Source organism: Dendrobates tinctorius, unplaced genomic scaffold (genome assembly GCF_039654945.1).
Source record: "Dendrobates tinctorius isolate UK_male_01 unplaced genomic scaffold, ASM3965494v1 ptg000572l, whole genome shotgun sequence".
NCBI lineage: Eukaryota > Metazoa > Chordata > Amphibia > Anura > Dendrobatidae > Dendrobates > Dendrobates tinctorius.
The window spans coordinates 190,860-203,148 of NW_027362230.1; the positions used below are offsets into that span (position 1 = coordinate 190,860).

The following is a 12,289-nucleotide window of genomic DNA, read 5'->3' on the forward strand; positions in this document are numbered from 1 at the left end:
GACCGTCCCAAGGTAATTACCGTGGCTTCCGTCAAGTTGACGCCCCAGCGTCCAGGGGAGACCTTTGTGTCTAAAGGTAACCGTAAAGGTGTGTTATCCTGGGGACATTCTTCTCCGGCTGCCAGTCATGTTGGTGCCAAGAGGACACTCTCCCGTTTATCCCACGATTACTGGTGGCCGTCTATTGCTCAGGACGTCAAAGACTTCGTGGCTGCTTGCCCATCGTGTGCCAAAAAGAAACTTCCCAAGCAACCATCCTCCGACTGCTCGCCTCCTAAGGATGAATTGACTTCCAATGACTGCACCACCATTTCGGCCTCCAAGCATGTCTGTGTGCCTCTGCCGGTTCGACCTGTCTCGGGGATACCTGCCTCCGACTCTCTGTCCGTGGAGTTCTCCAGGGTATGGCAGGAGACCGAATTTTCTCGTATTGAGACTCTGGATCTCATTGGTCCTCATGCAGTTAGGAAGTGTCTGGATCCCGCTCCTAGTGTCAAGGTGCTATTTTCCAGTTCTAGAGAGAGGGGGCTTAAAGGAGGGGGTACTGTTATGCCGCGCTCACAAGGAGGCGGGGCTTCGGCCCCGACGTCACTCCCTCCGGTACGGCGGTCCCTCAGGGGTCCCCGTCGGGTGCGCACGCGCAACTCTCGTCCCCGGGTCTCCTCCTCCATGCCACGTTTGCGCTTGCGCGCTCCTGTCAGTGCTGTATAGGGCTCGGTCCTCTCTATGGTATTGGAGGACCTGACCCGGAACCACTAGTGGTCATGTGCTTTCTGGCTAGGTCCTGACCCGGAACCAGTAGTAGTCATGTGCTATATCAGACGACCTCCCCCTAGGGGAGGTGCCTGATTATTGTTGTGCTTCCTGGCTGGGTCAGCTGTGTCCCAGCCTGGCTGTGCGCTGTTCTCAGGTCCTCTGCTCTGTCTGCTATTCTGTGGTGCTCCTAGCACTTGCTCTGAACCCTTGTTTCTTCATGCTCCGCCGTGCCTCCTGGCATTCACTCTATTCTTGTGTTCTGTTACTTGCTACACGCCTTATGTGCCCACGTGTACCCGTCTAGCACTACCCTGTACTCAGCGCACTCCCGTGTACTCTCCTGTGAGCCGGCCGCCTGGTGCCAGCAGTCGTGGTATCGTATCCCCTGGGGCTTGCTCCTGACACTCCCTGTATAGGGGGTGGTCCTCACTAGGCTAGCTCGCCCTGGGAGGGTTGGTGCCGCGACCCAGAGGGTCCACTCCAGGAGTTGCTAACACTCTAACATACAGCAATGACCATTATTAAACCAACCCATTTACACGATAACGCAGTGTACGTACCATTCATTTTTTAATTATTTTTCACTTTGTGACTTATTTGTACGAGTCTAGCATATTACTTGCAATGGTGTATATGTTTTCTTTTGACTTACAATACAGAATACAGAGGTCAGGTTTCTAAATGAGTGGACAACAAATATTACTAGGTTTGTCTTCAGTGTCACTGTGCCCGTTCCGCACAATTTCATCAATGTATATCAAAATTAGTTGTACAAGGTACCAATTTCTTTTTGGTACAATCTACATTATCGGGCTAAGTGTTTTATTGTTTTGTCTCAAATCAGTGTTCTTTTCCTCCTGCTTCCAAGATGGGCTGTGCAGTAGCATGAGGAGTGGCAATCTGCTGCAAATACTGGAGTGCTGCAGTAAAAATGCTACCTAATATACGTGAGGTTTTGCCGCATTTTAATGTCTATTTTCCCCACTGATGAAATATACAGCAAAAACGCTGAAAGAACTGACACTACTTCAAATCTGCAATGAATGCCAGAGGAGAAAAGGCAACAGGAGGAAATTGTAGGGTGGACTATACATGAGAAAAGAACGGTCACTCTTCAGCCCTGGGGTGGATGGTTGCTTTAACTCACTTGTGTTCTGATTGACTCCACAAACTTGATATTTTTGTTTCTACTGACGAATATGGCTTATTGTCTCTTATTGCCAATATCTCCTCTAGGTTTTGCCAGCTGTATCAATGACTTTGGCAGCAAGGAAGAAAGGCAGCTGTAATAACAGGGCAGGCGTAAGTATATATATATATATATATATTAATATCTAAGTTAAATTATTTAATAATTTAATTTGGGGTGACTGAGAACAGAATAGGGTTTTGGTTTGTAACAAGTGATATCAGGATGGTAATGATATAGTAGCCATGTGTCCCATTCTAGTCCCCATATAGCAGCCATGTTCCCCAGCCTGGTCCCCATATAGCAGTTGTGTTCCCCAGCCTGGTCCCCATATAGCAGCCGTGTCCCCCAGCCTGGTCCCCATATTGCAGCCATGTTTCCCCACCTGGTCCCAATATAAAAGCCATGTACCCCAGCCTGGTCCCCATATAACAGCCGCGTCCCCCAGGCTGGTCCCCATATAGCAGCCATGTCTCCCAGCCTGGACCCCATAAAGCAGCTGTGTCCCCCAGTCTGGTCCCCATATAAAAGCCGTGTCCCCCAGCCTGGTCCCCATATATATAGTCCTTCCAAAGCTGGGTGTCCTGTTGGGACCTGGTGACTCTCTGCCACTGTTCACACTAGGTAGGTTTTAACATTAGAGAGTGTAGTTCCTGTCCCAATTTGGTATACCTTGTTGTGGTGGGACAGCTTTATGCTTTTTTAATCACAAACAGTGTTTACTAAGTACCCTATGTTAATTATTTAATGCACTTGCTTTTTTACTTATTTATTTTCATTAGGGTATATGCACACATTGTCTTTACTTTGGTTTTGCTTGCATCTATGGCCAGTGTGAACATTCCTTTACATCATGCATGTTTTCAAGTCATACTCCGGCTCAGTTTTCTGTTTTTTTTTTTTTTTTTTCTGGTCCCCATATAGCAGCAGTGTCCCTCACTCTGGTCCCCATATAGCAGCCATGTCCCCCACCCTGTTCCCAATATAGCAGCCATGTCCCTCAGTCTGGTCCCCATATAGTAGACATGATACCCTTTGTGCCGCTCTTCACATTACACGTTAAAAAAAAAATCCTCCTCACCTGTCTTCCGCTCCCTCGGCAAACAGCATCCTCTTCTTCTTCCACAGTCGGGATAGCGCATGGCAGTGACGTCATACGTTGCCGGCATGCCGACGTCAGTTGCTGGCCTCTGATTGGCCACACATTCGATTGAAGAGAAGCGCTGGCGTCGGCGGACCCCTGGACTGGGCCACATCATTACGGGAGCTCACGTCGCATTCAACAGCCTAAGGGGTGGCATGTGGCCCGCGTGTCTTAGTCTCCTAATCTAAAGCAGCACAAAAAGAAAAACATAAAAAAGAGATTGTCTTTTAATTTTTCACTAAAAATTTACTAGTCTCAAGTGTCAATGACTTTGGTGATATCTGTGATGGAGAACTAAATATGATCTCTTCACTCCGCAGATGCTGTGCTCCTCGCTGTTGTGTATTTTTAGCATTTTAGGATCTGCTTACTGCGTCTTGATATCCATCCATGCTATCAGTAAAGGGCCTCTGATCTGTGAGAAAGGAAGAAATACTTTGGATTTTTGTGACTACACATTAGGAAATCTCAGGTAATCTCAAAACTGATTTCAAATAAGGCTTTAATGGGAATCTGACACCAGTTTTTCCTATGTAATCTTAGAGCAGCATAACGTAGAGATAAATGTTTTTGGAACTGATGGCTTCAAAACAGTATGTTGTTGCAAAGCTGAGGAGTACAAAGAAAAATGCATAATGCCTACAGTGAGACATGGTGGTGGCAGTATCCTTATGTGGGGCTACATGAGCTGCTGGTATCGGGAGTTATATTTAATTGATTATAACATGAATTCACAGATGTACTACTCTTTATTGAAAGAAAAGATGTTACCATCACTTCATGCCCTTGATAGACACGTACTTTTCCAACATGACAATGATTCAAAACACAAACAAGAGAACACAGCAGCACTCTGTAAGCGCCAATATGTATGCAAATACTAAATATGAGATTTAAACTTCATTACTGCAATATAGAATGTACTTACAAAAATGAAGGTTCTTAGCGCATAAATTGACCAATTCATGTATGCCCATCAACCATGGCAAGGTGACCTTTCTCTGATGCAGGGCCGGCGTTAGCGGCAGGCAGACCAGGCAGCTGCCTAGGTCCCCCGCTCCCCCTGGGGCCCCCAGCTAGAGGCACATCACGCAACCGCTATGGGGTCCGTGAGGCAAGGAGCCCGCCTGCCGCCAGCACCGACTCCCTCATCATAGATGCCGGTACAGTTCAAAGCAATATTGGAGGAGAGAGCGTCAGATGACACTCCCGCTCCCATTATTCCCCTCTGCCTCTGACACTGCGGGTGCACGATGACGTCATATCATCGCGCACCCACTGTGTGCCAGGCCCAGACAGTGCAGCCACTGAGACCAGAGCTGGGAGCAGCGCAGGGCATGAGGAGAGGTGAGGATTGTGTTTGCTTTTTCTTTTTTTAAATATATCCATGAGTACTGGACTGTGGCACTATTGGGGGGGGGCTACATTATATTCTATGGAGGAGGCTGTGTCATATGCTATGGGGGGTGCGTTATATTCTATGGAGGAGGCTGTGTTATATATTATGGGGGGCATATTATATTCTATGGGTAGGCTGTGTTATATACTGGGGGAACATTATATTTTATAGAGGAGGCTGTGTTATATACTATGGGGGGTACATTATATTCTATGGAGGAGGCTGTGTTATATACTATGGGGGGTACATAATATTCTATGGGGGAGGCTGTGTTATATACTATGGGGGTACATTATATTCTATGGGGGAGGCTGTCTTATATACTATTGGGGTACATTATATTCTATCGGGGAGGCTGTCATATACTATGGGGGGTACATTATAATATATGGGGGCTACATTATATTCTATGGGGGAGGCTGTTATATACTATGGGGGTACATAATATTCTATGGGTGGGGTGTATTATATTCTATGGGGGTACATTATATTTTATGCCGGGGCTGTATTATACTCTTTGTGGTGGCTGCGCTATACTCTGTGGGGTGGCTGCATTATACTGTATCAAGGACTATGGGGAATACATTATACTATATGAAGAACTATGGGGTGCATAATACTATGGGAAGTGAATTGTACTACATGGATGACTGTGGCAGTGCATTATATTAAATGGAGCACTACGAGGAGTGTATTATACTATATGGACAACTGAGTAGTGTATTATGCTATATGGAGGACTGAGTGTATTTTAATATATGGAGGGCTGTGAGTATATTATGCTATATGGAGGTATGAGGAGTGTATTATACTATATGGAGTACAGAGGAGTGTATTATACTATATGGAGGGCTGAGGAGTGTATTATACTATATGGAGGGCTGAGGAGTGTATTATACTATATGGAGGACGGAGGAGTGTATTATACTATATGGAGGACTGAGGAGTGTATTTTAATATATGAGGACTATGAGGAGTGTATTATACTATATGGAGGACTGAGTAGTGTATTATAGTATATGGAGGATTATGGAAGTTTATAATACTATATGGAGGACTGAGGAGTGTATTTTAATATATGGAGGACTATAGGTAGTGTATTATACTATATGAAGGACTATGGGGAGTGTATTATACTATATGGAGGACCATGGGTAGTGTATTATACTGTATGGAGGACCATGGGCAATGTATTATACTATATGGATGACTATGGGGAGTGTATTATACTATATGGAGGACTATGGGGTGTATAATACTAAACAGGCAAAATGCTGCATATTCATCGAGTGATTGGATTGTTTATGCTGGAACAAAAATCATTGTTCTCAGCAGCACATCGCCCGATGTAAACCGCAGATATGCTGCTGATAACATGATACTGTATGGGGACAGATTGATCTAATAGTGATTGTTCTGTCCCCATCATTCTTTCTCAGTTGGTGGAAAGAGGCTGGGAAACAAGTGTCGAACGACTTCAGTATTGTTGATCACACACATTTAGCGGCCTGAACTCAGCGCATGTAAATACAACCGAAATGCTTCTGTGTGATGTACAATGTGCTAGCATTTGGGGCCTCATTTTAAACTTTTGCCTAGGGCCCCACTTTGCCTAAAACCGGCCCTGCTCTGATGGGAACCTAACCTACTACTCATCAACCATGTGTCTCCTGGGCTATAAGCAGGTAGAATCCAGCATTAATTAAAAATACCATTAGGCTGATGGGAGGAGTGCAGAATCAGAAAGGAGGCAATTACAACCTCCAATAGTAAACTAACCAAAAAACTGATCAACACCTCCTAGCTAGTGTGAACAGGTGCAAGCTGCAATGACTGCACAATATACAAACAAGAGAATGATCCAAAACACACATCTAAAGCCTCTGTTATATTTCTGAAGAACAGGGTGAAAGTGACTCAGTGGCCAAGTGTCACCTGATCTGCATCCAACCAAAACACAGATGGGGAAGTTTGAGGAGACAAATTCTCATCACTCTCCATTGAGCATCCAGGCTCTAAGAGGTCGTTATTGAAGAATGGAAAAAGAGAGATGTTACAATATGTCACCAACTTCTTTATTCAATGCTTAGAAGACTTGGTGCAGTCCTTAAATACCATGGAGGTCATTCAAAATATCAAATGTGGCTGACATATAAGTCCAAAAGCACTGTTTGCAAAGAGAAATATATTGAATTATATGACATTAATTAACATTCAAGAAAGCTTTGCTCTATACATAAGGTAGCCTTTTCTGAGGAACCCTATTTAAAAATACATTTTTTTAAATATTTTTTTCTTTATATGCTCTGGATATTTATCCATTTTTTGAATATGCTTATGGCGTGGGTATATTAATTCCTGTGTTTTCAGGTCCATGTATGTGTGTATTTATCCACTGAATCCTTTTTTAAAAAATTGTGTGTTAATATCTGTTAAATAAAAAACCCTTGAATTTTTACTTGGCATATGCTTCAGTTCATTTGTAGGTAGTATACTGGATATAGTAGTTTTGGATGTGGGGTGTATTAATTTTTGCAGCAACTAATTGGCTTAAACCCTTAATGACCGGGCCAAATTTTTTAAATCTGACCAGTGTCACTTTACATAGTATTAACTCTGGAACGCTTCAACATATCCCATTGATTTTGAGACTGTTTTTTCATGACACATTGTACTTTATGATAATGGCAAATTTGATATGTTTTACGTTTTGTTATAAAAATAGCAGAAACTTGACCAACATTTTTCAAAATTAGCAATTTTCAAATTTTGAGTGGTTATCGTATATACTCGTGTATAAGCCGACCCCCCTAATTTTGACACAAAAAACTGGGAATACTTATTGACTCGCGTATAAGCCTAGGGTGGAAAATGCAGCAGCTACTGGTAAATTTCCAAAATAAAAATAGATACCAATAAAAGTAAAATTAATTGAGACATAGAAGGTTAAATGTTTTTGAATATCCATATTGAATCGGGAGCCCCATATAATGCTCCATACAGTTCATGATGGCCCCATGAGATGCTCCATACAAAATAAACCCCATATAATGCTGCACAAAGGTTAATAATGCCCCCATAAGATGCTCCATAGAATATGCCCCATATAATGCTCCATAAAGGTTATGGCCCAATAAAATGCTCCATAGATTATGCCCCCATAAAATTAGATTATGCCCCTATAAAATGCTCCATAGATTATGCCCCATATGATGCTCCATAGAATATGCCCCCATATGCTGCCCCATAGACTATGCCCCCCATATGCTGCTCCATAGAATATGTCCCCATATGCTGCCCCATAGAATATGCCCCCATATGCTGCTCCATAGAATATGCCCCCATATGCTGCGCCATAGATTATGCCCCCATATGCTGCTCAATAGAATATGCCCCCATATGTTGCACCATAGAATATGCCCCCATATGCTGCTCCATAGATTATGCCCCCATATGCTTCCCCCATATGCTGCTCCATAGAATATGCCCCCATATGTTGCCCCATAGAATATGCCCCCATATGATGCCCCCATATGCTGCTCCATAGAATATGCCCCCAAAAGCTACTACAAAAAAAAATTAAAAATGCCATACTTACCTCTCCTGCTCAGGACCCGTCACCTGAGATAGTCACCTGTCTGGGGTCCATCACTGCTCACCGCTGTCTACCTGCTTCCTGTGTCAGTGACTGTTCAGCCAGCAGAGGGCACAGCGCACACTTACCACGTCACCGCGCCCCCTGTTGCCTAAACGTCACTGACACAGGACGCAGCAGACAGCGATGAGCAGCGATGGACCCCGTACAGGTGAATATTGAATACACTTACCACCTCCTGGCGCGGTCTCTGCAGCCCCGCTTCTCCCACGGTCTCCCTTCCTGCCTTCAGCAGTCACGTGGTACCGCTCATTACACTCATGAGTATGCGCATATTCATGAGTTTAATGAGCGGTACCACGTGACCGCTGAAGGCAGGAAGTGAGACCGTGGGAGAAGCGGAAGCCGGGGGCTGCAGAGACCGCGCCGGGGGGTAAGTATGATCTGTGACACCCCCGCTCCCCTGCCGACCCCCAGGTATATGACTCATGTATAAGCCAAAGAGGGGGACTTTCAGCCCCAAAAAATGGGCTGAAAATCTCAGCTTATACACAAGTATATACGGTATCCCTTTAATCCAGATATTCATACCACACAAAAACATTAATAAATAACATTTCCCTCATGTCGGCTTTACATCAGCACCATTTGTAAAATGTTATTTTGTTAGCATTTTAGTAGGTTTAAAAATGTAGCAGCAATTTTTAATTTTTTTTCAAGGAGATTTGCAAAAGCTATTTTTTTAAGGGACCCATTCAATTTTAGAATGAATTTGGGGTTCCTATATATTGGAAACCTCCAAAAGTGACAACATTTTAAAAAGGGCACCCCTCAACGTATTCAAAATTGCTTTCAGGTAGTTTATTAACCCTTCAGGTGCTTTTCAGGAATTAATGCAAAGTGGCATGACAGGAACTCCGGTGTTGGTGAGGCGGTAGCTCCGGTAGTGGGGTCATTGCAGGATGTAAACTTTCTTGAAGAGGTGGATTTTTAGGTTCCATTTGAAGGGCGAGATGCAGCAAGTTGTCAGCCAGAGTGTACAGATGACAACTGTATGGGGATGCTAGTCTTTTATATTGCAGGTCAGTAATAAGACGTATTGGTGGTTACTAAGAGGTTAAAACAGAAGATTTTGTAATGAAAGTTATATTATTAACCTTGCCTTCGTGTTATGGGTTTCAAAAAATGTTCTATGAAATTCAGTCTTGTCCAAAGTTTGGAAATGTTCTTGTGTTCATTGAGATTTTGATTAACATTTAACTGTACAAAGGGGGTGTACTCATTTATGCTGAGCACTATATATGTATTTATTATGTAAGCCCTCTTCACATGTACTGCACCCTGGAAATAATGGTGCTTTCAAAATAAATAATAATGATAAATAAGTTCTGCTACAAGGGATCCCTCCTGTAGGCTGCATCCAAAGCCCACCATGTCTATCTGGGATATCTGCCAAACAGTATTGCTTTGGAATATGTATTTCAAATTATTATGTAAGTGATGAAAGGGTCACAGATTGTAGTCTCCTAAAGGGGCAAAAAGACGAGACTTTCCATCTCCAAAAAACCTGTCGGCAGAGGGAAGCATGAAGTGCTCTAAAATTTCTTGGTAGACGGCTGCGCTGACTTTGGTCTTGATAAAACACAGTGGCCCTACACCAGCAGATGACATGGCTCCCCAAACCATCACTGATCGATTCTATCAAAACTGCAGCAAGCAGCTAGTAAGGTACACATAACTGGAAACAGAGTGTCTGCTCCTACATCAGGCTGCTCTCAGATGGGATAGCAAAAACCTGGTGACAGATTCCCTTTAAGGGCTACAAAAAGGGATCAATATTAATTGATGAGTATATATTATATTCACTGGTTTTGTATACCTCATGTTTTTATTTGTACACCTATCTTATTGCCTTCCTTTTTATTTTACTAGTTCCCTCCATACATTGAAGTTTGACCTGGCCTGGTTTCTGAACGGTTCCTGCATTTACACTCCGCCTGTGGATGACAATGTGAGGGACTTCGCACGGGACTGGTTGCCCGATTTTGACCTGAATTTTGATATTGATGAGGACAATCAGAAGATTATCCACATCACAGTGTTTGTGGGTCTGGCCATTGTGGGGCTGCTAGAGATGTTAGTGGCCGTTAGTCAGTTGGTGGCAGGTCTATTCGGTTTCATTTGTGGAACCTCCAAACCCAAAAAGAACAAAAGCAGTGACAAGGGCAGCGTCAACCATGGCTACAACAATTAGAGCTGAAAAAATGCCTTTTAATTCTCAAAAATCCTGTTTTTTTGTCATTCATGTAATTACATATGTAAAAGGGAAAAATGTCTAAATGTTAAAAAACAAATGCATAAAACATGAAAATTGGCAAAAATTAAAGTTTTAAACCAGCAGCCATGAGTGACCCAAGCATCGGTGTGTCTCATCATTTCATGTCTTGACCATGGGGCAATTGTTATTCATTACTCTGCGGTTAGTCTTTGTACTGATGGACGATCCATAACCTTTTTTTTTTTTTTTTTATAAAGTTCAATAACGTTATTGCCTATATTATGGCTGATGTTTGACACAAGAACAAGTGGCTACACTGCACTCATTAAGTACAACGGGATACCAGAGGCATATCAGAGGCAAACACATGAGGTCTAATTCCTTGTTGATATCTTTTTAAAGTAATCTTTCTTCTTTGACTTGTGTTTTTTTTTTACTGGTGTATTTTGTGCAAAATTCATAAAAAATTAATGAATTTTGCACAAAGTCCCCAATTTTTTAATTTATTTTTCTTAATCTAAAACTGGTTTTGAGACGTTTTAGGAAGAAAAGTCGAGCGCTTATTTTAAGCGTTTCTGAAGCGTCTGATCCGGCACAAACGCTTCAAAAACGCAACGTGGGCACACAGCCTAAAGAAGCGTTCCTCCTCCTACCATCTTAATATATTATACACCCAATTCCCTTTGTCAAGACAATTAAGCAAGAACTAGGGATAAGAAGAGTTTTTGCAAGCCAAATAAATTGTATTACAATGAAATTGATGAACAGAGCATTACTGCTAATGCAGGCATACAAGGGCATAAATAACAGCATTTGCACCTTACAAATAAAAGCAGTCTGTACAAAATCTACTGAAGCACAAAAAATTAATAACAAAAGACCCCAGTTTCAATTTATTAGCTAATATAGGCAATTTAACCACAAGTGGAAGAACAAAGGGTAAAGTGTCCTAGTGCTGAAAAAAGTGCATCAGTGCTATACTGCATATACAACTAGCCTATTAGTATAAGTAGCATGAGTAAGGAGTGCACACAATAGAGGGGATTAGCCCACCATCATAAGCATAAGGTGCACAAAATCATGTAAACAATATAAGGTGCTGTAATCACACTTACATGGAGTAAGGAAGAGTGCTGCCCCAGCCTGTCACCCCTACGCGCGTTACGCCACAGCTTCTTCAGAAAGGTGCAATTGCTGTTATTTATGCCCTTGCATGCCTGCATTAGCAGTAATGCTCTGTTCATCAAGTTCATTGTAATACAATTTATTTGGTTTGCAAAAACTCTTCTTATCCCTAGTTCTTGCTTAATTGTCTTAACAAAGGGAATTGGGTGTATTATGTTGAATTTTTGAGTTGTGCTGTAATTTTTGGTTCCTATGATTGGGGAATTTGTGTTTTCTCTTAATATATTGCAGTTATATTATACAGCACTGTGTACTTACAATTGCTCATTTTGCCTTTCTACCCAGCTAATTCTTCTCTTTTCCATTAGGTCTATGACATCACCTGATTAAAAACTGACTAGCTGAATCCTGCTAAGCTCTATGTAGAAACAGGAGGTCAATTTTCCCTGTACGAGTCATGAGTCACTGCAAAAGTCTATGGCGGGGCAGAGGGAGCAGCTGGGTCAGGAAGAGGTGAATGATAAATGCAGGGACAAGAGACTTCCTGTTTCTATATAGAACAAAGAAGAATTAGCTGGGTAGAAAGGCAAAATAAGCAATTGGAAGTACACAGTGCTATATAATGACTGCAATATATTAAGAGTGTAAGAACTTTGATGTCAGTGCCTCTTTAAGTATCGTGAGGCTTATTGAATTTATAAGCTTCCATGCCTGTTTGCAAATGGACTCAATGAGATGGTAGAGATGGCCTTTTCAGGCTACATTCCCACAGCGCGTACTTGGGAAGTGTTTGATGTTGCAGC

At 42.5% G+C, this 12,289-nt stretch overlaps 1 protein-coding gene across 1 annotated transcript in view; it reads left to right on the top strand.

Moving 5' to 3' along the window:
* TM4SF20 (transmembrane 4 L six family member 20) overlaps positions 1 to 10,483 on the top strand; it is a 43,119-nt gene extending 32,636 nt beyond the window's left edge. The window contains exons 2-4 of the mRNA XM_073565168.1: positions 1,993 to 2,058; positions 3,410 to 3,561; positions 10,016 to 10,483. Coding sequence (XP_073421269.1) covers positions 1,993 to 2,058; positions 3,410 to 3,561; positions 10,016 to 10,337 — 540 coding nt within the window. The 3' untranslated portion in view covers positions 10,338 to 10,483. The remainder of the gene's footprint in view (positions 1 to 1,992; positions 2,059 to 3,409; positions 3,562 to 10,015) is intronic.
* Positions 10,484 to 12,289: the final 1,806 nt, after the last annotated feature.